Source organism: Macaca thibetana, chromosome 2 (genome assembly GCF_024542745.1).
Source record: "Macaca thibetana thibetana isolate TM-01 chromosome 2, ASM2454274v1, whole genome shotgun sequence".
Lineage (NCBI taxonomy): Eukaryota > Metazoa > Chordata > Mammalia > Primates > Cercopithecidae > Macaca > Macaca thibetana.
In genome coordinates this window covers 88,812,951-88,833,714 of record NC_065579.1, presented here as the reverse complement: position 1 = coordinate 88,833,714, position 20,764 = coordinate 88,812,951, and the positions used below count along the sequence as shown (strand labels likewise).

The 20,764-nt window shown below is 38.9% G+C and overlaps 1 protein-coding gene across 2 annotated transcripts in view; it reads right to left on the bottom strand.

The window, feature by feature from the left end:
- VPS8 (VPS8 subunit of CORVET complex) overlaps nucleotides 1-20,764 on the bottom strand; it is a 249,543-nt gene that overhangs the window by 142,414 nt on the left and 86,365 nt on the right. For both annotated transcript variants that reach the window (XM_050778327.1, XM_050778328.1), the window contains exons 23-27: nucleotides 19,188-19,277; nucleotides 16,885-16,936; nucleotides 5,201-5,243; nucleotides 3,703-3,775; nucleotides 3,282-3,401 (exon numbers count right to left, since the gene is read on the bottom strand). In XM_050778327.1, the coding sequence (XP_050634284.1) occupies nucleotides 3,282-3,401; nucleotides 3,703-3,775; nucleotides 5,201-5,243; nucleotides 16,885-16,936; nucleotides 19,188-19,277 (378 nt within the window). The remainder of the gene's footprint in view (nucleotides 1-3,281; nucleotides 3,402-3,702; nucleotides 3,776-5,200; nucleotides 5,244-16,884; nucleotides 16,937-19,187; nucleotides 19,278-20,764) is intronic.

The window sequence follows — 20,764 nt, the reverse complement described above, 5'->3', positions numbered from 1 at the left end:
TATGATTCTGTGAACATAATTAACTGGTAATACACTACGGTGTGAATATTATGATATGCTTCATGACTATTTTGGTGGTAGTTAACATCTGCCACCAAAATAGCACATTGTTAGACCATTATCATCCCACAAAAATGCTTTTAACTATGGATGTTTACTAGAGGACTAATATGCAAAGATGTCCTAATGGAGAATTACAGTTTCTGAAGTACAAAGGTAGACCTAAAACCCAAGTTGTAAGTCATCTGTGCATTTGGACATTAAAAATTATTTCTGTAGTACTTTACAAATTACTATGGGGTTTCTGTAAAATAATGATAGCAAGCTAACTCCTAATCCAGGGGTCAACATTCTCTGTAAAGAGCCAGACAGTAAATATTTCTGGCTTTGGGGCTACATATGGCCTCCATCACAGATTCTTCTTCTTTATGAGGCTGATTTGCCTCTTAAAATATCTTTCAAATCCTTTCACATCTCAGTATCCCCACTGTCACTGCCCTAATTTAAGCCACCATTATCTTCTATTTAGATTACTACAAAATTTACTAACAGATCTCCCTGCCTCCATCTTATCTCATTTCAATCCATTTGTATGCCCCCAAATTCATGTTGAGAACCTATCACCAATGTGATGGTTTAGGAGGTAAGCCTCTCGGAGGTGTGCCTAAACCAACAGAATCTGCCAGCACCTTGATCTTGGACTTCCCAGACTCTAGAACTGTGAGAAATACATTTCTGTTGTTTGTGAGCCACCCAATCTGTGGCATTTTGTTATAGTAGCTCAAACTGACTAAGACACAAGAGTTAGAGGGAATGTTTTTAAAGTATAAAATTAATATATTTTCCTTCCTAAAAGGCTTCAATGGCTACCAACTGCTATAGTATAAAGTCCAAATTATGGCCAGGGGTGGTGGCTTATGCCTGTAATCCCAGCACTTTGGGAGATCAAGGTGGGCAGATCACCTGAGGTCAGGAGTTCCAGACCATCTTGGCCAACATGGTGAAACCCCGTCTCTACTAAAAATACAAAAAATAGCCAGGCATGGTGATGCGCATCTATGATCCTGGCTACTGGGGAGGCTGAGGCAGGAAAATCACTTGAACCTGGGAGGCAGAGGTTGCAGTGAGCCAAGACCGTGCCATTGCACTCTAGCCTGGGAGACAAGAGCGAAGCTCCACCTCAAAAATGAGGGAAGGAGGGAAGGAGAGAGGGAGAGAGGGAAGGAGGGAGGGAGGGAGAGAGGGAAGGAGGGAGGGAGGGAAGGAAGGGAGGGAAAGAAGGGAAGGAGGGGAGGGAGGGAGGGAGGGAGGGAAGGAAGGAAGGGAAGGAAGTCCAGATTTTTTACTGCAGATTACAAAACTCATTATCTGCCTGCCTCTCTGGATTTGTTTCTCTCTGCACTTCTCCTTATACTTAAAAGATGCAGCTATATTGAATTTTTTTCAATTACTTGAATACTCGTTGCTCTGTCTCATTTCCAGGCTTTTTTACATATTCAGCCCTCTGCCTACAATATTTTTTCCTACCCTTCCCCTGACTAACTTCTATTCAGACTCAGTGTAGACACCATTTTATCTAAGAAACATTCCCTAACGCTCCATTAGGTGCCCCTCATTAAGTGTTCCTATAGCATCCTGTACTTCCCCTAAGGCATGTATTACACTGTGCTATAATTATTTATCTACAAGTCTGGATCCTCTTCCTCCACAAAAGCAAAGTTTATATCTTGTTGGCCAAGGCTGCATGCCCTAATGAGGATAGTACGTGGGATACGCCATGAACTCAAATTTTTGTCAACCAAATCAGAGATTGTTTTGCAGCCTTACTATAAATCCCAGTGTCATAATTCAGACATCAGCATAATTCCACATGTGTTTCGGTGCTACCACAGCCCTTAAAGAAATAAGAATTACATTAAGTTCTTTGTTTTCTCTAACACTCTTTCTCCCCCATCACTTCCTGTTTCTTTTTTTCCTATGTGTCAGTCACCAACTACCTTTATGTTCCCCTCTGGACATTTAAAATTTCCTAAACCAACTACATCTGACTTCTAAGTTTCTCCTTCCCTTCGTTCTATGCAATTAAAGTTATTACTTCTGATGTCAGATTTTCAAATTAAACCAATTCAAATGATAATAACCTTCTCATGAGTACTTACCGTTTTAAAATAATAGTTTATTATATTTATATAATTCAATTTATAAAAGTAGTATATGCTTATTAGGGAAATTTGCTTCATCTCACAGAGTGAATCACTATTAATATTTAGGTGTATTTCCATCCTTTTTTTCTCCAAATACTGTGTACATGTGTGTTTTGCATATTTGTGTGCCTGCTACTTTTGCTAAACGCTATAATATAAGCATTTTCCATAATATCAAAAGTTTTTCAAAAAACAACTATAATACTATTTAATTCAGAAGATATATTATGTTTTATCTAATTGTTCCCCTGGGGCATGTTCACAGACAACCTGGCTCACCCAAATTGTACATATTCATCCCTAATTGAACATGTATAAGGGTGTTTTTTCAGCAAAAAGCTTCCATGTTCCATTTCAACTCCAGCTATTTTTACTATCATCACTACCACATCTCCTTCAACATCTCCCTTCCATATTTAGTATGCCAGGCAATATAATTTATGAAATCAAAGATGCACTACATCTAACTCAGTTCTCCTTAACTTTTTGATGAGTGTGTGTTAGAGAGAGAGGGAGAAAGAGAGAGAAGGAGAGAGGGAGGGAATGAGGGAGGGATAGAAGGAGGGAGGGAGGAAGAGGGGAGGAAGGGAGGAAGGCAAAGAACTAGAGAAAAAAAAATGGGTGGCACAGCAAAATTAAACATTTGAAACCCTGACTTACTGCTAGTGCATAAAATCTATACCTGCATAATAATTATGATTTTTCTATTAAAAAATATTGCTTTGTCTTTTTTCTTTTTTTGAGAGAGTCTCTCTTTGTAGCCCAGGCTGGAGTGCAATGGCACAATCTCAGCTCACTGCAACCTCCGGCTCCCAGGTTCAAGCAATTCTCGTGCCTCAGCCTCCTAAGTAGCTGGGATACAGGCGCCCACCACCATGCCCGGCTAAGTTTTGTATTATTAGTAGAGATGGGGTTTTGCCATGTTGGCCAGGCTGGTCTGGAACTCCTGACCTCAGGTGATCTGCCCGCCTCGGCCTGCCAAAGTGTTGGGATTACAGGCGTTGAGCCACCGCGCCCCACCAAAAAATTATTGCTCTGTCTTCTTTGAAAACACCTCAAAATAAGACTATCTCTTACCAGTGCCAATACATTGAGAAATTCTCTTGTGTCAAAATGTAGCAAAGTCCGAATGTAAGGATAGATTTCTTCCTCAGGAGAAGCCTCTGCTGAATGCAGGCGAATTAGAAATTCAAAAACCTGAAAGTTGGAAAAAAAATGTTGATTATTTTCTCACCTTACAAAGTATCCTGCTGAAGCAGTGATTTCCATTTGGATAAAATAAAGGCAGGCTGAATTCAGTTTAAATTGCTACTATATTTTAAGTTCTCTCTTAAATTCTCTCTCAGCTCTAATTATTGACTTTAGTAATAGTGTGTAAGTTCTCTCCTGTAACAGGCGATAGCTCCTGACACACGTGGAAGCCTCAACTGCAATTTGTCTTCAGTGCATCTTAACAAGAGACGGAGAACAGTCAAAAGGCTATGAAAATAGTACCAACCTGGTTTTTAACCAAGGGAACAAGATCTTCAGGGATGTCACCAAGGGGATAGGCACGACCTGCTAGACAACAGCTGGAAGAAAAGAATGAGAATGGATCTGGTGACTTGTAAAGCAGATAACTTTCAAGCAAGTTAACACCTTGTTTCTCAAACTTGAGATACTAGTTCAATTTGTTAAGTAGGCTCAGCTTTTGTCAGGTCATGTTCCAAAGCAGGTCAAGATGACACCCAGTTTAGAAAACGTGGGCAACAGATAGGGGGGTGAGGTAATGCATCCTGTGACTGAGTAGGAGCTTTCATTTCTTCATATGTTTCCTAAGAAAAACCAATGCTCTATTAAAGGGACAAGAAGGAATGAAGACGGACTTCTAAAGGCCTCATACCCAGCGTCTAGAAAGATAGTGCCTAATGGCACCATTATACTACGATAAACCTGTTAGAAGCCTGGCATTCTCAGATACTGTTAAACCAGGGGCTCTAACAACGGTATTAAAGATGGGGAAAGAGCTAGGCTAAATGTCTGGAAAATGTCTGTGACAGGACAAACCAGGGAGAGTTAGAATCTGAAGAGAAATTTACCCTACAGTTTTACCTCCAAATCAAACCTTCTTCATGGCTAAAGACTTGCCTTGTGAGTTGAATTACTACAAATGTCATCTTAACATGTCTACCTTCTTTCTATTTTTGGAGGTGGGGAGGGGGCAAATTTTAAACCTTTTTGAACTACAATTTTCAGTGTTAGATTGGAGACAACTGGACACCAGCATATTTTGAAGAGTTTAAAGTACAGATGATAAAGCACTAAGTAAATGCATATTTCTTTCACACTAAAAAATCAATGTAACAAGTGTGAAACAGGTTTCAAAGTTAACTCGTTAGATATGAGCTAAAAGGACGTTCTGCTAGGTTCTGCCACCTTCCTGCCAAATAGCCGTCTACCTAAAAGTTCTATCAGAGCTCAATTCTGAGCTGGCACAGTCTACTGGAATGAACCCTGCTCCAGAAGTCAGGGGATAAACATTCTAGTTTTACCTCTGTTACTAACTTTTTCATGATCTGAACAAGCCTCTTGTCCTCATATATAGACACAACACACATCCCACATAGTTGTCACTAGTAAACGTAAAAAACCCGGGTTTCAACACCAAAGTTTCTCAACCTCAGCCCTACTGATATTTCGGGCCAGATAATTCTTTGTTGTGGGGACTACTGTGTGCGTTGTATGCTGCTTAGCAGCATCCTTGGCCTCTGCCCACTAGATACCAGTAGCACCCCTTCTCTAGCCCTAGTTATACCAACCAAAAATGTCTCTAGATGTTGCCAAACATCTCCAGGGAGTAGGAGACAGAATCATCCATGGTTGAGAACCACTGCTCTACATAAAACAATTGTGAAAAATGAAAAGTACTATATAGATAAGAGATCATAGTATCTCTAAAAATATAGGAGAAATATAGAAAGAACATACATGCAGATGAATAAGTAAAATGATCTTACCTAATATATACAAGAAGCTTATTGCCCATAACAACTTGTTCATCTAAAATAGAAAGAGAAGTATCTTCAGCAATTTTCTCTCAAAACCTTTTCAGAAAAATAATCTTTATGTAGAAACAGAAAAATAAAACTTGGCATTTACAGTGAGGTAAATATATTCCCAAATAACAGGAAGTTGAGATAAGACCGCTTTATTAGCTTTTGAGTTTCCATCAGATTCTTCTCACAGATAAGAGCAATATAAGCTATTTAAAGATAGATGTAGAAGGAATAGATCTGAGGGTAGAGATCTATGTATTGTTGGCCTAACCACTAACTTGGGACCAAGGGAAGGTGTAGGGCAGGCAATGAGTTGATGAACTGTACATCAGAACCAATTAATTAATATTAAGGCATAACCATACTGTGTTCTTATTTGTAATATGGACTTTCACCACCCACAGTGCTCTAGGGCTGAAAAGGCCATTGTTCCCAAATGTTTAAAGTAACAGAATTAAACTAAATGATCTTTAGGGCCCTTTCTATTCTAAGTTACATAAAAATGTAAGATTCTGCCATCTTGTGATGCGAGCCTGTTCTTTGACTAAAGAAATCAGAAAGATAATATGACAAAGTTTGAAGCCAAGGGGTCAAGGGCAACACAGAATGGAGCAGGAGCATCAACAGGGTGAAGTGGCTGGGAACGCCGATAGCGCACAGATGATGGGAATCTGTGGTTGGCAATAATGAAGAGCTGTAGTTTCTATTTTTGATATATGAATCCTGGATATAATGCAAGCAAGTGTACACCTTTAACTTTATCAGTAATCTTTCACAAATACTCAAAATCTGCAATGTTGTTAGTGCATGTAAACTTGAATTGCTCCAAATGTATGAATAATTACATTTTGCTTCTGTTCCAAATGTTATTTGATTCAAATCAACTAGTATGACACATGGTGATCATCACCTGCATGGCATAACAACTTAATGTTTATTGGCTAACTAGATAAACACCAGTGAAAGAAAAATAAAGTCTCAGGACCCCAAACTCACTATGCCAAAAGGAAAAGTTAAGCTTCGGAACTGAGTCATGTAAAAAACAAAAACAAAAACAAATAAACGAAAAATCTGGCTCCCTTTGGTTCCTAAACAGATTGCTGCAAGAGAGAAGGCCATGTCTCCCCAGCCGGCCTCCCTCATCCTGACAATGTAAATTAATAGCTGATGTTCACAAGCACTGGACAAAGATAAGTCTAGAAATTATTCCTCAGCCCATCCCAAGACAAATGCATATTTGACTTCTTCCCCTATTCTATGTTTACTTTACCTTCTGTAAAATGCAGATTTACTGAGCATGAGACAAATACATAATTAAGTGTTCCTCTTTTCCCTCTTGCCCCCTCTCTAATCTTTAAACCCTGAAGTTTTCGAAATCCTCTGTGGAAAAAGCACAAGCTGAAGATCCTACTGTAGCTTGTGTCTCTTTCTCCCAGTGTGTCTCTCTCTCAACCATGGTAAAATAAGCCTCTAAACTGATTGAGACTTGTCTCAGACATTTTTTGATTTACACATCTTTCTTGCTGGAAATCTCAGGTAGAATATATCTAGCTCATGATATTCCTAGCGAGAGTTAAATGTATTTGTTTAACCTACGCATCTCCTTTATTCCACTACTGTAAGCTTCTTATGAGCAGAGTCTGTGACATTTCTGTATTTCTAGCATCGAGTATAGTGTCTGGCACATAAGTAGGTAATTAGTAAATTGCTGAAATGAACTGACATAGTACTTAATTTTCTACAACCTTTCTCTTCCCAGTATCTTCTTTTAGACAGCTTTTCATTATAAAAGATCATCACTTCCATTCACACATTTTAATTCTCCACTTTCATTTCTGGTAGATATAGATGCGAAAGGCAATTTTCAAATTTGCTTCAAAAAGATTAGGTTCACGGCTACTATCAGGTACAGGAAGTTAAGACTATCAAATGACTCCCCCACCCCTACCCTTATAGTAAAAAAATGACAAAACCTGGACATCATACAGAAAGGAACTACCTGAAGTTACTAATGAGTTACTGGGGAGTGAGCACAAGCATGAGCTGGTGGGGACTTCAGCCTCATCTGGGGGAGGAGAGACAGGCAGTCACACTGTTCTTCCTGCTGGCCTGTCCCTGAGTAAGCGTACTCTGAACTGCACACATAGGGAGGCATAGAAAGGCCCCTAACCTTCCTGGCACAGGGGTGGGGGCTGGGGATCGGACACACAGGGAGGCATGGAAAGGCCCTAATCTCCCTGGCATGGGGGTGGGGGCAGGGGATCGGATACATAGGGAGGCATGGAAAGGCCCTAATCTCCCTGGCATGGGGGTGGGGGCGGGGGATTGGAAAAGTGAGGTCAGGAAACCATGAATAGGGAAGGGAGTTGGGGAATCCCAAAAGTGAAAGAATCAAAGAGGAGATCCCCAAACTGTCTGCCCACACCTGGAGAGGATCCATTTACTAAACCAGCACACAGGAAAAAGACTCAAAGCAGCTTAGTCAAAGACAAAAAACCAGGATCAAGAATGGAGCTCCCTCTCTGAAGGTTTTGGAGTGAGGAGAGAAGCACATGGGCTCTGGTGGAGAGTTCCTTCACTTGGAGAAGCAGAGATCGGGAGTTAGCTGTACAAGTAAATTACCACCTCTGTGGCTTTCGGCCCAGGTCTAAGTGCTGTCTGTGTGGCAAGCACAGCAGAGCTGGAGGCCATCACGGAAAAAGCAACAATCTTTCTGGCAAGGGAAACGTGAAGTTAAGAAACATACACAGTTTAAAAATTAGGAGAATCTTGCAAAGGAACGAGAAAGAGGAAGGATCCCCAAACTCTGTCTACCCTCATCACTGACTGACCCCTGAACCATGCGTGTGGATCAGAATCAAAGCAGATCAGCCATCCAGAAATGACCTGAGGAGAGACTGCAGCTGCACAAGAGAGAGAGTTTGCAGTTCAAGCCCACCAAGAAAATTATCTGATAAAACAATGGAAAACAATACTCAGTGGTGAAAAATACCTGATAGAACAACGGAGAAGAATATTCACTGGAGAACGCATACTCTCCACATGATGTAACATTCATAATATCCAGATACAGTCCAAAATTACCCAACATGAAAAACCGTGAAAATAAAACATATTTTTCTTAAAAGTGAATCGAATCCAATCCTGAGATGAACAAAATGTGAGAACAAGCAAAGATTTTAAAGCACTATTATAATTATCCTTAAGCAAAAGAAATGGTTTCAGTGCATGAAAATTTCAACAGATAAATGAAGAGTTGCAGCAGAGAAAACAGAAACAAGAACTAAATGGAAATTAGACTGAAAAATATAACTGTTGAACATAAAAAATCACTGAGCAGATTTAACAGTTGAATTGACATGAAGGAGTTAAGAGCAAATGAATCTGAAGGAAGAGAATAGAAATCATCCAAGGTGAAAAACAGAGAGGAAAAAAGACCAAACAGAACACAGTCAAAACCCAGAGAAACAGACCTCAGAAGTGGTGGGGTAAGGACCTGCAAAAATCTCCTCCATAAAAGCAATACAAATACTGGTAAAAACTGTCAAATTGGCTTTTTCAGAACTCTTGAAATTAACTAAAAATTTGCCATAATCTGAGGAAAATTTATTCAGAAAAATGCCTGAATCTCAGGAAGACCAGTGAATTTTAGAGTTTTAACTTTATGTATTGCCATCTCCCTTTCCCGAACTCTACTGTAGTTTTGAAAATCAATTATTGCCTTACAACTTGGGCAGCTGTGAAAACAAGTAGAACACAGCGGGTTTGATAGCGACAGGAGGCAGCCAAATGCCTAGGCAGATAGGGGCGGGTCCCTCGTGAAACCCCACCTTCAAGCCAAAAAACAGCCTGAAGGCTAAAAGACCAGATTACTGGTCGCGGATGGAATCTGCAACATGGAGTGAGAACTTCTGTTTCTGTTTGCACATCCTCTCCCAGTTGATTCTTTCTGAATAATGTCTTTTAACCAACTGAATGTTGCCTTTTCCAATACTGCTATGGCCTGTCCCTCCCCTATTCTGAGCCCATAGTAGCCCCAGACTCACCACATTGAGGGGACTTTCCCGCCTTCGGGTAGCGGGACCACCCCCGCATCCCCTCTCTGCAGAAAGCCATTTCATCACTCAATAAAACTCCCCACCTTGCTCACTCTTCAATTGTCAGCGTATCCTCATTCTTCTTGGATGCTGGACAAGAGCTGGGGAGCCACCAAGTGCAGGTACCCAGAAAGGCTGTTACACTGGCCTTTTCCCTTCGCTGGCAAAGGGCAGCCACCCCACACAATGGGGCCAGGGGCCGACCAATTGCTAACATGCTGCCTTCCATCAGGCTGTGGATGGTAAAACTGAAAGAGCTAATTAGCACACTAACACCCCATCTGGGGCTTCAGGGTTGTGGGCACCCTTGTCTGGGTGCTGCTGCATTCCCCTCAAGGCCACGGGCCTCACATGGAGCTTGCTCCTGTGTCAGCGCTTGGAGTGGCCAGCCAGATCCCACACTCGCTTGCTCATGTGCTCCCTCCCACAAGGGGCTGAGCGCAGCAGGCCAAGTAGACAGGGTGCCCCTGCTGCACGTCCGGCAAAAGGCCGAGAGAAAATTCCTGTGTCAATCTTGTAGCCCCTCAAATGCCCCATCCTCAGAAAATTGTCACTACTTGACCTATCTGGCAGCTTACTTAAAAGCTCCATTTTCAGGGCTTATCTTTTTTTTGCCCTAACTCAGAACTCACTCTGTGGGAACAGCACTATCCCCAGGACATTTGTGGAAACAGTCAGTGCCATTGTTCAACATTACAGCGGGCTGAGACAGTGTTAGTAGTTGGGACTAATAAGTGGTGCACCAAAAACCTTAAAAGGAAAAACTGGAGAACGGGAGATCTGCGGGGGCTTTTGAAAAGTTCTAACATATTCCTGGAATTCTAAAAGGGTGTATGCATATAAAGGGCTTTGCACATACCCAGGGAAATTCTCAAAGGCCCTAATTTATAACCCATGGCTGACTTTGCAGCTCTGTGCAAGCAGGAAGGGAAGGCTACAGCAGAATTCTAAACTGCCTGCCAAAGAACTGAAAATTCCAAGATAAAATGAAGCAAGAACTGATAGGATTAAAGTGAGAGAGGGACAATTCAACAATATTTGGAGACTTCAATATCCCACTTTCAAAAACAGAACAATCAGTAGAAGATGAACAGGAAATAGAAGACTTGAACAAAACTATAAGCAAATAGACCTAACAGACAAAGAAGCCCAGAGAATTTCACCCCAAAATATGGCACCATGGTATGCAGATTATTTTAAATTAAGGGTCCTTCAAGGTCAGCATATGCTGGGAGAGACTTGTGAAAGGAAAATAAATCTTGTGACCCCAAAATCACTAAGCCAAAGGGAAAAGTCAAGCTGGGAACTAATGTCAGGCAAACCTGATCCCATTCTATCCCTAAATAAGACAGCTACAAAGATAAGAAGCTACATACCTCCCTCACAATTTACCCACAAGGAAATTCCTTGTGGACAAAGGGTAGACAGAACTCAAAGTCATCCCTTTGAGGCTCACCTGAGACAAATGCATATCTAATTGATTCCTCTGACCTATTGTTTATGTAAAAATGGAGATTCACTGAGCCAGACTAAATTGTGTATTCAGTGGAAGGCTGATCAAGGACTCAAAAGAATGCAACCTTTTGTCTCTGACCTACTTCTAACCTGGAAGCCCTCACTTCGAGTTGTCCTGCCTTACCAGACTGAACCAACGTACATCTTAAACATATCGATGGATGTCTCATGTCTTCCTAAAATGTATAAAAGCAAGCTGCCCATCTCAGACACGTGTCGTTAGGACCCTGAGGCTGTGTCACCTGTGCATCCTTAACCTTGGAAAGATAAATTTTCTAAACAGACTGAGGCCTGGGTTAACAGGTCTCAGTAACTTCAATAGGTTAAAGATATTTTGAGTTAATAGGCTCTACTCTGACATTATGTGATCTACCTTAAGACCGGACCCTCCAAAGAAAACACAATTAATTGCCTTCCATCCCTTTCCTGAAATCTCTTTATCTATTGAGGAAAAGAAACCTAAGGAATACAATCGCACCTCTACAAGCTTTTTCACAAGATAATGTTTGCTCTCAACAATGATCCAAATATTGTTGGATCATTCAAATTCCAAAGACGATCCTTTACAAGTTAACTTCTGTCTCCCAGGTCCATTCATTCCCCTAATAATCATTTTTGACTCCTTAAAAGAACTGCCTATTTCCCCAACTCCCTTCTACCCCATAAGAAAGGGTGCATCTGTACCTCCTTGGGTTTTCAAGTCATCATAATACTTCAATGATCCTATGTTTATGCATGTTAACAAAAGTATATGCCTTTTTCTACCCACTAATCTATTATTAATTCATTTCAACAGACTTAGACTCAAAGTTTCAGAGGGAAAGTTTAAATTTCCCTACAGACATCTATGTAACACTCTACCCAACAACAGAAGACATTCGACATATTACTATGCTCAAGTGCACATAGAACATTCTCCAGAACAGACCTTATGTGAGGTCATAAAGTAAGTCTCAACAAATTCTTAAAAGATAGAAATCATAAAAAGTACATTTTCTGACCCCAAAAAAGTAGAAATCAGTATGAGAAGGAAATGTGAGAAATTCTCACATAGGTGGAAATTAGACAACACACTTCTAAATCACCAGTCAAGACATGACAAGAGAAATTATAAAATACTTTAGGATGAATGAAAATGAAGACGACATACCAAAACGTATTGCTTAGAGGAATATTTGTAGCTGTAAACACCTAATTAAAACAACAACAACAACAACAAAACAACAAAGACCTCAAATCAACAATATGAGCCTCTACCTAAACAGCTTCTAACCCAAAGAGCTGAAGAAAGCAAATAATAGACTAAAGTTGAATGCATGACATCAAAATTGGTTCTATGAAAAGATCAACAAAACTGACAAACCTTTAGGCAAACTAAAAAAAGAGAGAAGAGTCAAATTACAAAAATTAGTAATGAAAGAGACATCGCTACTGACCTTACAGGAAAAAAAGGAATTATGAAGGAATACTATAAACAACTATATGCCTACATATTAGATAATGCAGATGAAATGGTCAAATGTCTAGAAATTTTAAAACTACTAAAACTACTGAAACACTAAAAAAGAAACAGATAATCTGAGTAAACTCCAACAAACAAAGAAACTAAACTAGTGCTATGGTCTGAATGCGGCACCCAATTCATGTGTTGCAAACTTCATCCCCAATGCAACAATGCTGGGAGGTGGGGGCCTTTGGGGAGGTGTTTAAGTCATGAGGGTTCCACCCTCATGAATGGATTAATGCTGTAGTAAAAAAGGGCTTGATGGACTGGGTTCACTATTTTTCCACTCTTCTGCCAAGTGAGGACACAACGTTTGTTCCCACTTGCCCTTCCAACTTCCACCACGTGAGGACACAGCAAGAAGGCCTTCATGAGACACCAGGTGCCAGCACCTGGATTTTGGACTTCTCAGCCACCAGAACTGTAAGACATAAGTTTGTCTTACCCAGTCTTAGGTATTCTGTTACAGCAGCACAAAACAGACCAAAACAACTAATAATGTTAAAACTTCCAATAAAGAAAAGCCCAGGCCCACATGGCTTCATATTGAATTCTACCAAACATTAAAAAAGTTAACACTAATCCTTCACAAACTCTTCCAAAAAATAAGAGAGAATACTTCCTAACTCATTCTATGAGGCAAAAATACCAAGACACACTAATAACAACACTGGTATTCTTTTGATAACAAGATATCAAAAGAAAACAAAACTGTAGAACAATATCTCTTATGAATATAGACACACAAATCCTTGAGAAATAGTAGCAAACTGAATCCAGCAACATAGTTAAAAGATTATATACCAAGTGAGATTTATCCCAAGAATGCAAGGTTGGCTTAACATACAGAATTAAATAGATCATATCAATAAAATAAAGGACAAAATCCACAAGATAATCTTAACAGATGCAGAAAAAGCATCTGTTAAATCCAACAGTCTTTCATGTTAGAAACACTCAAACTGGGTAAAGAAAACTTCATTGAATGGGTAAGACTATCTACATCAAATTTAAGGATGAAATATTGAGTGCTTTCCCCCAGTATCAAGAAAATAAGACATCCATTCTTGCCACTTTTGTTCAACACTGTGTTAGTGGGTGTAGCCGGCCCAATTAGGGAATAAAAACAAAGGCATCTAGATTAGAAAGAAAAAAGTATAATTATTTTTATTTGCAGATGACATAATCTATATTTTCCTTAGCAAGTTCTAAGAAATTAACTTTAAAAATTAGAACTAATAAATGAATACAGCAAGGACGTAGGATACAAGGTCAATATACAAAAATCACACTAGCAATTAACATCCTATTTCACACTAGCAATTAATACCCTGAAAATAAAATTAAGAAAACAATTCCATTTATAAGAGCATCAAGGTGAATAAAATACTTAGGAAGTATATGACCTATACATTAAAAACTGCAAAATATCATTGAAAAAAAAGTAATGAAGACCTAAATAAAATGAAAAGATATGCTGTGTTCATGAACTGAAAGATTTGGTAATATTAGGATAGTAATAAAATTGATATACAGATTCAAAGCAATCCTTATGAAAATCCCAGCTGCCTTTTCTGCAGAAAAGTGGAAAGCAAAGTGACTTTAAGACCAAAATAGGCCGGGCGCGGTGGCTCACGCCTGTAATCCCAGCACTTTGGGAGGCCGAGGCGGGCGGAACAAGGTCAGGAGATCGAGACCACGGTGACCCCGTTCTACTAAAAATACAAAAAAAAATTAGCTTGGGGCGCCTGTAGTCCCAGCTACTCGGGAGGCTGAGCTGGCGTGAACCCGGGAGGCGGAGCTTGCATGAGCTGAGATCGCGCCACTGCACTCCAGCCTGGGCGACAGAGCGAGACTCCGTCTCAAAAAAAAAAAAAAAAAAAAAAAAAAAAAAAAAAAAAAAAGACCAAAATAACCTGGTTACAGTGGCTGGCTCACACCTATAATCTCAGCTACTTGGGAGGCTGAGGTGGGAGGATTGCTTGAGGCCAAGAGTTCAAGATCAGCCTGGGCAACATAGCAAGACCCTGTCTTAAGAATTTTTTTTTTTTTAATTCAGCAGGGCATGGTGGCCTGTAGTACCAGCTACTTGGGAGGCTGAGGCAGGAGGATCACTTGATCCCATAAGTTTGAGGCTACAATGAACTATGATCACACCACTGTACTCCAGCCTGACTGACAGAATGAGACTCTGTCTCTAAAAGAAAATTAATTTTAAAAAGATAAAAATAGAAAAACATATCACATTCATACATTACAAAATTCTACAGTGTTAAGATAGCAATTCTCTCTCCAAATTAATCGATAGCGTCAATGCAATCTCAAAGAAAATCAAACGAGTTTTTTAAAAAAAAACTGATGAGCTGATTTTGACGTTTATATAGAATGGCAAAGAACCTGGACTAGATAAGCCAATTTTGAAAAAGAAAAACAATATTGTAGGACTTAAAATATGTGATTTTGAGACTTACTATGAAGTTACAAGAAGCAAGACAGTGTATTACTGGACAAGGATAGACATACAGCTCAATAGAACTGAAGAGACCACAGAAACACACCCACAGTTACACGGTCACTTGACTCTTCATAAAGGTGTCAAGGTAATTCAATGGAAATAAGATAATCTTAGCAATAAATGGTAAGACTTACAGGAACAACTGATAGCTGTATGGAAAAAAATCCTTGAACTTCACCTTGCATCATTTATAAACATTAACTCAAAATGAATTATAGGCCTAAATACAAGAGGTTAAAACTATTAAATTTCTACAAGAAAATGTGGGAGAAATATTTATGTCACTAAATTGAACCAAGATTTCTTAAACAGAATACCAAAAGCCTAAATGACAAAAAAATTAATAAGATGAACTTCATGAAAATTAAAAAATTTTGCTCTTTGAAAAACATGGCTAAGAAAATAAAAAAGCAAGCTATGGATGAGGGTTAAAATTTTTGCCAAACATATTGGAAAAGGGCTTATATCCGGACTACATAAAAAACTCTTCCAGACTCTGATGGTAAGCTCACTACCTTGGCAACTCTGTTTTTTTTTTTTTTTTGAGACAGAGTCTCGCTCTGTCACCCAGGCTGGAGTGCAATGGCGTGATCTCAGCTCACCGCAACCTCTGCCTCCCGGGTTCAAGCAATTCTTCTGCCTCAGCCTCCTGAGTAGCTGGGACTACAGGCGCCCACCACCACACCCAGCCAATTTTTATATTTTTGGTAGAGACGGGGTTTCACCATATTGGCCAGGCTGGTCTTGAACTTCTGACCTCGTGATCTGCCTGTCTGGGCCTCCCAAAGTGCTGGGATTACAGGCATGAGCCACCACGCCTGGCCAGCTTGGGAACTCTTAATAATTCAGTAATATGAAGACAACCCCAGATCATCTCCACCAATTAAAAAAAGGAAAAGGACGAAATATTTAAACAGACGAGTCACAAAAGATATGTGAATGGCTAAACAAGCACATGAAAAAACGATTAACATCACTAATGATCAGAGAATAAAAATTAAAATAATAATGAAATGCCATTATTTACTAGAATGGCTAAAGTTTTAAGAAGATTTAAAACACTGACAGTATCAAGTGCTTGCAAGGATGTGGAAAAACTGGAACTCTCAAATACTGTTGATAAGAAATGGTACAGCATTTGGAAAAACCATATAGGAGTAGCTTAGAAAGTAAAACATATATTTACCATACAATCCAGCCATTCCAACCTTAGGTATTTGCCCAAGAAAATGAACACATTTGTCCACACAGAAACTTACAGCTAGTGGTCAGGAATGGAGGGTAAGAGAACAAGGGGGGATACTTGAGGTAATGAAAGTTTTCAGTATCTTGACTTTATCAATATGAATTAAATATGAATATCCAGTTGTGATACTGTACTTTATTTTTGCAAGATGTTATCACTGAGGAAACTATGTAAAGACTATTTAGGATCTCTATGTGCCATTTCTTACAACTGCATGTATCTCAAAAAGTTTAACTAAAAAAAAAAAAAAACTTGTCCGCAAATGTTGTAGCAGCATTATATTATTCATAGTAGTCCCAAACTGAAAGCAACTCAAATATCCATGAAGCGGTGAGTGATTAAACAGTTTATGGTATATTCAATCCATGGAATATCATTTAGTGGTAAAAGGGAACAAAATATTAATATACATAAAACAACATAGATGACTCTCAAAAATATTATGCTTCATGCACGTTAAATGAAAGAAATAAAACACCAAAGATTACATAGTACATAATTCCATTCACATGAAGTGTAGTGACAGAAAGTAGATCAGTGACTGCCCAGAGCAGGGCTGTGGGGGAAGGATCAAGTACAAAGGGGAAGGAGGTAACTTTTTAGTATGAGAGGCTATGGCTCCTTCTACAGCTTGATTATGGTGGTGTTACATGATTGCACATGATTACCAACATTCACACTACACACATATAATTGGAGAATTTTATAACATTTAAATAATACCTTAAATACAGGAAAGCAAAAAATTAAGGCTTAGAAAATAAATACCTGTTAGCGTTCTTCCAGCATTCAGAGGAGGAGCAATGACTCTGAAAAGTTTCTGTATTAAAAGTAATAGGAAAACAATCACCTTCATCTCAAATGATATTATTTAAAAAATAATCAAGAATCTTATGCTATTCATCACCATTCGCTGACAGAATTAGTCATTTACCATTAGGATTAAACATGAAAATCTTTAATCTGTACATGAAATGTTTAGAAGGGTCACTGAGAAACAATCACTGTTGTCATATTCCTCACCGAAAAAACCTATTTAATACATACCAGTTACATAAAGGGCTTAGCTGAGATTATAATTTTGATATAAAGTATCCTTTGGTTCTTAAAAGCTTTATTCTTTTAAAAGCTAGGAAGCAAGTGAAAGGATGTCCCACTAAAGTGGTAACAGAGATGACTTTCAACTGAAAATACCTAACCAGCAGCCACAGAAAGAAATACCACCTAAACTTAAGCAGAGGCTCCCAAATATATAGCTGCCATGGATCCCCCTTCAGAGGGAGATTCCTATTTGAGAAAAAATGGATCCTTAGCATCAGGAAATGCAAATTCAGCTGTCAATTAGCATCAAAAAGCCCAAAAGAACTTTCCATGCTTTCCCACTGAAGACCTAACTACCTGCTACCCTCGTTTTTGTTAAGCTGGTATATAAACCTCTACCTCTGGCTACTCAGCTGAGATGCTTATTACTGAGTGTTCCTGCACATATGTGAATAATCCTTATCTTTTCTCCTGTTAATCTGTATATTGTCAGTTAATTCATAGCCTTCAGTTCTTTCCCTGTACCTCCCACCTCTGGGACCCAAATTGGTAAATAAAAAGTTTTTCCTCCCAACTCAAGACACCTTAGCCAAAACTAGAAAAAAGGAAAGTTTCCTATGGTAGTCATCTCAAATGTGATGACACTCTTTCATTCTAAAAAATCTAGACAATGTCAAGAGACAGGACACTCTCTCTTAATTCAGACCTCTTTAAGTACTAAAATAGCTAAACTTTAAACACTTCGAACACAAAACAAGGTAACCTCAATAGCTCAGTGTTCCATTTGAGATGTATCAGTATAAACGCAAACCAGATTTTAATATGAGGAATACAAAACCGATGCAAAACAAAAATTTCAAAAGCAACGTAACAAAAATACAGCAATCATCTTGTCAATGCAGAATGCATCAAAATAGAATCTGTTTTGAGGGATTAATTTGAGCAAAACTAGAAACTACATTAATTCTTCTGAATTGTGGCTTAGTTGTGGCATGCAGGGAGGCACTGGACCTCACTGAGGAGGCAGCTGACGAGTCTTTTTCAGGGAACTACTGGACCCTAATGAAGCAGCAGCTGAGAGGTGTTCAAGACAAAAAAAATACTTGACATTACAGACAATCAGGGCCAAACCCCCAAAACCAGGGGTAGAGGGGTGGGGGACTAATTTTAGAAACTAGAAGAGAAGTGCAACCAAAATTGAAGGGTTATGAATTAGAGGGGTACTCACCCTACCAAACTTAACGTGCTTAAAGAAGCCTGAACTATCATAGAATGCTGACTTCTTAATACTGAAGATAGTTTTGGATGGCAATAAATTAGCAAAATGGTCGACTGGATGCCTTCAGCAGAGGCCTGATTTTTTTGAGGGACACTATAATAAAGCATTGGGCTAGGAGGGCACTACATGTATCTACAACTCATTCTCCACTATTCTGCCATCAAACTTAAGACAAATAAGAAAACAGATATGGGGTTTGGTTCTTCCAAAAGTAAGTCCAAATGTTTTTTAGATTCTCTTGGTAAGGAGAATAAAAAATTAGAATGAATGCTATGAAATTCTGAGTTAGTAAAAGCGAAAAATGATCAATTAATAATGGCCTCCTACCATTTTCAGGAGCCTTCCCCAAGAGAATATATCTACAAATAGCATTACTCAATAGTACATTGATTATATAAAATAGTTATACAAAATAAATTTTTCATATCTTTAGGAAAAGTTACTACAGTATCAAAAATTCTTATGAGAAAAACATGTAAAGCCTAACAAGCAAGCATTCATTTAAATTTTATCTATTGTTCTCTGGTATTTAAATACCTACTTATGTAGATAAGAAAGCAAGCAATGGCAGAAGGTATAAAATTGAACACTATCTAAAAGTCCCAAGCTAAAATGGGTTCAAGGTCAATAAATCTATAAGAATTTTTAAATAATTGGATAAAACTAGAAACTGTTAAAAGCAAATGGAGAATAGGAGAAAAAAAGTTAGCAGACAAAATTAATTATGTATCCAAGTCAGGAAGTATCTTACCTCCATGGGACTAATAAACTCATTCATGCCTCTGTTGTAGACATAGATCATAGCATCATATAAACGATTTTCCCAACACATGAGAACCACCTGGGAAAAGGAAAAGCCACTTGGTCCATACAATTCAGAGTCACCAATTATTTTCCTTAAAGCTTTAAGAATGGAAAAGGTCTTGAATTATCTTCCCTAATTTTTCTTGTTTCTTCTCTGATAAAAACTGAAATTCAAGGACTCAAACACAATGCAAGGCAAGGGTAACAGCTGCTGTAGGTGAAATTACTACTTTTAATAGTACAATGCTTACTTTAAGACATTCACAGTGTCTAATTTTGTCTCTTCTCTATCCTCCCCCTTTCTATATTCATTTTACCTTTGGTCTATAGTTCTACAAATATTTATTGAACACATATTCAGACCCTCTCCTAGGCTCTGGGAATAAAGTGTTAGGTAAGATAAATCCAGACTTTGTCCCTACCCTTATAGAACTTACATTGATCTTGGACGCCCACCAAAAGGAGGTAGGGGTACAAAATGGCATGTGAGTTAAGACTTGGGAAAGATACTCAATTACACAAATAATTCATTATTTACAAATGTGGTAAGCGCTATTAACCTGACTGGTCTGGAGTATTCAAAAAGTCACCCCTGAAGGAACAACATTTAAGGTGGGACCTAAATGTGAGCCGCAAGCAGAAGTGCAAGCTAGGAATTCTGTAGGAAGAAGCAAGAGTAAGGATGAAGGACCTAATGTGGAAGTGAGCTGGAAGTGCTTAAGGATGGAGAGAAATCAATTTTAGAAAACATTTTAGAAGAGGACTAGATATGAGTTTGAGTATACAGTACTCTATATTCTGTCCCTATGACAGCTATATAATACTATAAACAGTGGCAAGAGGAGAAGGGCAGAAGTCAGCAAAGGAGAATGACAAGCGGGAGTGAGAGGTAAGAAAGAAAATGGAAGTGAGATGTGCTGGGAGAGTCTTTCTAGAGAAGGCCTGTTCTTGGACTTCTACGACTCTCTCTCTACCCCTCTCTCAGCCAGTACCATGATCATGCATCTCTTCGCTGATGACTAACACATTTACAGCTTCAGCCCTAACCTCCCTCTAACCCGTACATATATCCAACTACTTAATTTGATATCTTCACCTGAATGTCTAGTAGCAATCTCAAAATAAAATGGCCAACCAGAACTCCTGATTTGTCTCTCAAACTTAGACCTGCCTTAGTCTTGCAATCTTCTCAAAGGAATCACTCACTATTCACCCTGTTTCTCAAACTAAAAACTAGGCATCATCCTTAAATTCTCTCATTCCCACACTCTCACATCCCAATTCATCAGCAAATCAATTCTATCTCCAAAACATTCAAAATCAGGCCATCTCTCTTCATCTCACTGTTACCATCTCTGGCCAGAATCACCTCCTGGACCAACTTCCCAACTAGTCTCTTTGCTTCCTCTGCACTTGGCCCCCATCCCTCATTCTGTTACCCCTAAAACACAGGGTGCTCATGCTTAAAACTTTTCTAATGATTTTTCATAGCACTTAGAATAAGATGGAAAGATCTATACCTTG